The 6,266-nt window shown below is 41.0% G+C and overlaps 1 protein-coding gene across 3 annotated transcripts in view; it reads right to left on the bottom strand.

Moving 5' to 3' along the window:
- Positions 1-2,688: 2,688 nt before the first annotated feature.
- The window catches only part of LOC135509712 (LHFPL tetraspan subfamily member 6 protein-like), a 38,128-nt gene continuing 34,550 nt past the window's right edge, over positions 2,689-6,266 (bottom strand). For 2 of the 3 annotated variants that reach the window (XM_064930591.1, XM_064930590.1), the window contains 2 exons: positions 4,935-5,033; positions 2,689-4,787 (listed from right to left, as the gene is read on the bottom strand). In XM_064930591.1, the coding sequence (XP_064786663.1) occupies positions 4,669-4,787; positions 4,935-5,033 (218 nt within the window). In that variant the 3' untranslated portion in view covers positions 2,689-4,668. The other variant, XM_064930592.1, reaches the window with a different exon arrangement.

Here is a 6,266-nt window from a genome sequence, read left to right as displayed (position 1 = left end):
GTTTATTTGTGTACAGTTTCTTTATTAGTAAAATGAAGTAAAATGAATAACAACCACGCTGCATTTTGGTCCGCTCCTCCTACAGACGAAAGCCGTGACACATCCTCTATTGTCCCTAACATCTTTTACTCCTTCGCAACAGTTGTGGGATACACACATACACACACACACTCATACACACTCAACACTTTCCCCCCACACAACCATAGGCTCACATTCTCAACAGTTGTGCCATCCCAGAGCCCAACTCAAGAAAGGTCTTGATTTACAAATGCATTTACAGTTGCAGCTGTATGCAGGCCGCAAGACCGTGCAAAAAAATGGGCAGAAATGGAGAGATTTTATTAACCATTGTCACGCCCTAGATGATGGAGGTCAAATGTACCCCTTTTCCCTGAAACACCCACAACACGGTTCCCCGTATTGACCATATTTCCAAGCATCTCCATGCAGTCAGACTTTTGATTTTGTGACACCAGGGCCACAATAATATACCCCCTCTCTAAATGTCCGAGTGTGACCCCCTCCCCATGGGTTACTGCAGCTAGTAATGCCAGCACTGCCACTGCCTGGGTGGGGGCACCCCACCGGAATCCCCACTGGCTAGGTACAAGGTCATCAAGGTTCTCATGAGCAGCTTTGAGAATTTCCATGTACAGTATGCTCTCCCTTTAGGGGGCTTTGGCTTTGCAGGACCAACCCTGCCAAGCAGGCTCAGAATCTTGAGGGGGCAGTGCTGTTCTTGGTCTCTGACCTCATTTTGGCTGCATACAGACCGCTTACAGCAGGCACATAAAACAGTTAGGGACTTCTCCTTAGTATCTGGGTCATTCATGTGGGTGTCTAGGGTATAGGGTTTTGGACCGTTCCATCAATTTAGCATCATAAATAAATAAATTAGAAATAAATGATTTTTAAAATGTAGTTCCCCATGATAGGACAATAAATAAATTATACATTTAATTTATCTTAGAACAGTTCCACCATGATAGGACAATAAATAAATAAGACGTATAATTCATTATAAAAAGTATATCTATCAACTGAACAATATTGAATGCTCTCTCATACCCCCGCTCACAGCAATACATTGGTTCTGGGATATTTCATTTCTCACTCAACGCCACACTTTCCCAAACATAACAAAAAATAAATAATTATAAACACACACCACACCATCCACACATTCTGTGCTTACTGAGTTTTTATCTTCACCATGTTGAATTAATGCTTGTGTGTTCCAATTAGTTATATTTGAAGATATATAGAAAAGCTATATTTCTTATTGTATTGTTACAATCCATAACCAGGCTAAAATTGTGTTTCATTATTTTCCTCGTCTATGAGGACATCGTAATTTTTAAAATAGCCATGGAGTAGTCTTTGTGTCTCTGAACAACTGGTTATCAATATATAGTTATCGACGACGAGAGCTACTCGTTTCCCTTTTAATCTATTTTCTTTGAAAATTGGATACAGAACTTTACGCCGTTCTGCAATTTCCTTCGGGAACTGATCATCCATGCCGATTTTGGTCCCAGCAAGTATTTTACCCAGACTTTTAACCATTATTTTATCTTTAAAGGAAGAAAATCTGCCAACGATTGGGCGTTCATATCTTTGCCCTCTCTGTCCGAAGCGGTGTACAGAGATCTTAGTTGCACATTTTACATCTAACTAAGATGATTGGTGCAGTATTTCTCAAGTGAAAAAAATGACAAAAATTATTTGGCTCTTGTTGAATGACAACAAACACTTAATTGAACAATTCCTACTATTGAGGAATCCCTACTGTTGACCAATCACCAAGGAAGGGGCGTAGACTTTGGCTTGCCTCGAGAAGTTTTGAGGTGTGCACAAACAAACAAAAACTTGCCGAAGACCAAATGAACAAAAACTTCCCAAAATGTTGTCATAACATATGCATGAACTGTTCCTACCTGTTTCGGATGGGAAGCATGCGGATGCCTTAATGGTCTGGCAGTGGACCAATGACATTTGGAATTGGTGTGTGTGCATGTGTGTGTGTTAACCCTTACCAATGATTTACCTCCAGCAGCATCTGTTGACAGGTTAACTCCCCTCCCTCCTTGCTGTTCTCTTCATAGTCAATCCTGATGGGTTTTAAAGCCCAAATAACAGCCAGTTTATGTTGTTTGAGCTGACCATCAATAAAGATAAACACGACAGATGGTTTTAACACAGATTAACCAAGCATATCAACTCTTTAGAGACAGCAGGAGTGGTAGAGATACTCTGAATGATTGGCTATGAAAAGCAAACTGACATTTACTCCTGAGGTGCTGACCTGTTGCACCCTCTACAACCACTGTGATTAATATTATTTGACCCTGCTGGTCATTTATGAACATTTTAACATCTTAGCCATGTTCTGTTATAATCTCCACCCGGCACAGCCAGAAGAGGACTGGCCACCCCTCATAGCCTGGTTCCTCTCTGGGTTTCTTCCTAGGTTCCTGCCTTTCTAGGGAGTTTTTCCTAGCCACCGTGCTTCTACACCTGCATTGCTTGCTGTTTGGGGTTTTAGGCTGGGTTTCTGTACAGCACTCTGTGACATCAGCTGATGTAAAAAGGGCTTTATAAATACATTTAATTGATTCACCAATAATCTGAACAGATGAGAAACAAATTGCTGTTAAGGCTTCAAGAAAGACCAATAGTCTCATGCCAAGTGCTTCAAATCAGATTAAGTGGAGCTACAGCTTTAGAACTTCTCCACTTCTGAAAGGTTTGTGAATATTTATTAAGACTTTAAAGTAACGATATATTTACAGGGTCAAATCTATTGTTTCATTCAAATGTAATGCTATATAATACAATATACTGTACATCATACACACACAAAAACACAAACATATGACAGACATACATTAAGGGACTTCAACATTCCCTGTTTTATAGCTATACTGTAAATAGTTACTGACATGATAACAGTTAAAAATGATTGCAAGATACCAGTAAGGGTTTATATATTTAAAGGGGTGCTGAACTTTTGGCCTCGTTATTCGGTTTGGACATTAAGAAATGCAGCAGTCATGACTGAAGCCAAACAAGAGTTGTTTTGGAGTGGTGGTTTAATGTGGGTGTCTCATGTGTGTATAATCATTCTGCCACAACAGTACACAGTCACTCAACCTTCTAGATAACTTGAAACAGTCAACCAGGTCTCGAGTCTTCAAGTCTAGGTTAGCTAGTGCAAGCAAACTTATTTCACCAATTAGCTACAGCTCACTGGTGTGACAAAGTTTGTTTGACATGGTTTGACATTGGATAGCCTCTCTGGCTCTAGTTAGGGACAAATAAATGACACAACGTATTGTCATGTTGCACATCTTTTAGCTTTTTTAGAATTTCTCCAATTTATAGTTGGTTTGAGATTTTTAAGTCATTGAAATTGAGCTTTTGACCTTTTAAACTATTGTCCCAGGTACATTGTGTCATTTACTGATGGTCCCTAACCAGCCCCATAGGGATATTGAATGTCAAACCAAATTGAACATTGCATCAGGTTGCGTGCAGCTGCGCTCCAAATTGATGATTACTTGGGTGCTGCCAGCTGTGGGCAGAATTTAAATAAACCCAACCCAAGGAAAACTCTTACTGTACCCTTCATTATGTGACATACAAGCTTTCCTATAATCTTGCAAATCTCCCTTTTGGACAAGACTGACTTTATGACCAAAATTATCCAATTTACACTTGGTAGTACATTTTGACGCTACAATAAATGTTTCGGACTCATATCGACGCCATGAGAATTTGCTTTTTACGGGTCTTTAAGGCAATACTAGGGCAATGTGGGGGTACATAACATATTTATTAAATACAGGATGTAAAATACAATAACAAAGTAATATCAAAAGTATAGTAATTTAATATATCTTTACCACTGGTTGTGCCAGTTACCACAAAGTTATAGTACAGGGACATGACAGAATAGAATAGGAGGAGGAATAGAGAAGCAACCATACAACCCAAGGAAAATAGAGACAGAAACAGATGTTGTTCTTGCTGTCAATGAATACAAAGTATGTAGACTCCACTCTTTTGAAATGCTCTGTTGGACAATGGAGTGTCATTGCGAATGTATTGTGTTGTGTTATATTATTTTCTGCCTTAGTACCAAATGCACCACAAGGTAGTCCGCTCTGCTTCAATTATGATGACAGAGTGCATAACTAGCATATGGCATACAGGCTGTGTTCAAGAGCATCAAAATTGTGATGTTCCATGGGTAAATTGTGACTGACTGATCTACAAATAATATTGAGTAGTTATTTATGATGGTGATTTGTAGATCAGTCTCCACTCGCCTTTAAAGTCAACTGCAATGTCGAATGCGCCCATAGACACTGTCCCCCTGATATTATCCTTTGCTCTGAGTCTCTTCAATTGCCATTGATGACGGGTGTTGGGGGAGGTGGTCATCATGGTGTCTGTGGCTGTCCCGCCTTGATGACATCAGTAGGTGTACTGCTTCTGTCTCTTCCCAGCGAAGCAGACCATCCAGGTGCATAACATCCTGGTCTCGGTGGCTGTCCCGCCTTGATGACATCAGTAGGGGTATTGCTTCTGTCTCTTCCCAGCGAAGCAGGCCATCCAGGTGCATAACATCCTGGTCTCGGTGGCTGTCCCGCCTTGATGACATCAGTAGGGGTACTGCTTCTGTCTCTTCCCAGCGAAGCAGGCCATCCAGGTGCATAACATCATGGCTGCTGATGCCCCTGCTCCGGTACAGTAGAACGCCCAGCCAATCTCACAAGAACCTGGACGCAGACACAGACACAAACACAGCGAATTTGAATCTGAGCCAACATACCATAATATGAGCTGTGACCAATTTGAATGACTTGTTGATTATCAACTTGTGACTTGAATATGATGGTGTTCTTGTGTGGATGTTTGACCCATACCAAGCTCAAACTGGTTGGACCTATTGCTGCAGGTCTGTCGAACTTCGTCACTGTCCCAACCTAAAGGGTAGAGCGCACACCCCGACCCAATCAGCAACGCTGTACAGAGAGAGAGAGAGAGGGAGGGAGAAAATCATTAGAAATGCTTTACAGCATACATGTGCTAAGCTAAGTCATAACAAACTCATACAGTACATAATACAGTGAACAGTGCAGCTTGCATTATTCAAAACCACTTTTGATGTACTGAAGCTAGAAAGATACCACAAAAGATAACATTCCTGAGATGGCACTTTCACGAAGAGCTTACATATGTCACCTCATTTTATCACCCTTCATTTTGTAATGAGACACCCGAGCACCAGCAGACACACGTACACACACAGACACACGCACACACTGGGTTCCCATCATCATCCCTCTCCCCTGGGAACTCTCTCGCTCATATTGATCTCATTCACTGACCTGAAACCTTAAGTTAATCATGTTTTAAACTTTCCATCTCAAAGCTGACTGTCCCTTTCCCCCTCACTTCATGCAGTAACATTTTCTAAATTTCATCTCAAATTTAGTCTATGTTAGCTCCCAGAAGAAGCGCTGACCAGGTATTCTCAGACTTCTATAATAGACTTCTAAGATGTCTATGTTAGCTCCCAGAAGAAGCGCTGACCAGGTATTCTCAGACTTCTATAATAGACTTCTAAGATGTCTATGTTAGTTCCCAGAAGAAGCGCTGACCATGTATTCTCAGACTTCTATAATAGACTTCTAAGATGTCTATGTTAGCTCTCAGAAGAAGCGCTGACCAGGTATTCTCAGACTTCTATAATAGACTTCTAAGATGTCTATGTTAGCTCTCAGAAGAAGCGCTGACCAGGTATTCTCAGACTTCTATAATAGATTTCTAAGATGTCTATGTTAGCTCTCAGAAGAAGCGCTGACCAGGTATTCTCAGACTTCTATAATAGATTTCTAAGATGTCTATGTTAGCTCTCAGAAGAAGCGCTGACCAGGTATTCTCAGACCTGTTGCGCAGCATCTCACTGCCTTCCTGAAGACAAACAATGTATACGAAATGCTTCAGTCTGGTTTTAGACCCCTTCATAGCACTGAGACTGCACTTGTGAAGGTGGTAAATGAGCTTTAATGGCATCAGACCGAGGCTCTGCATCTGTCCTTGTGCTCCTAGACCTTAGTGCTGCTTTTGATACCATCGATCACCACATTATTTTGGAGAGATTGTAAACCAAAATTGGTCTACACGGACAAGTTCTGGCCTGGTTTAGATCTTATCTGTCGGAAAGATATCAGTTTGTCTCTGTGAATGGTTTG

Source organism: Oncorhynchus masou, chromosome 22 (genome assembly GCF_036934945.1).
Source record: "Oncorhynchus masou masou isolate Uvic2021 chromosome 22, UVic_Omas_1.1, whole genome shotgun sequence".
NCBI lineage: Eukaryota > Metazoa > Chordata > Actinopteri > Salmoniformes > Salmonidae > Oncorhynchus > Oncorhynchus masou.
The sequence above is the reverse complement of the archived record's forward strand: the minus strand, read 5'-3'. Positions and strand labels throughout refer to the sequence as shown.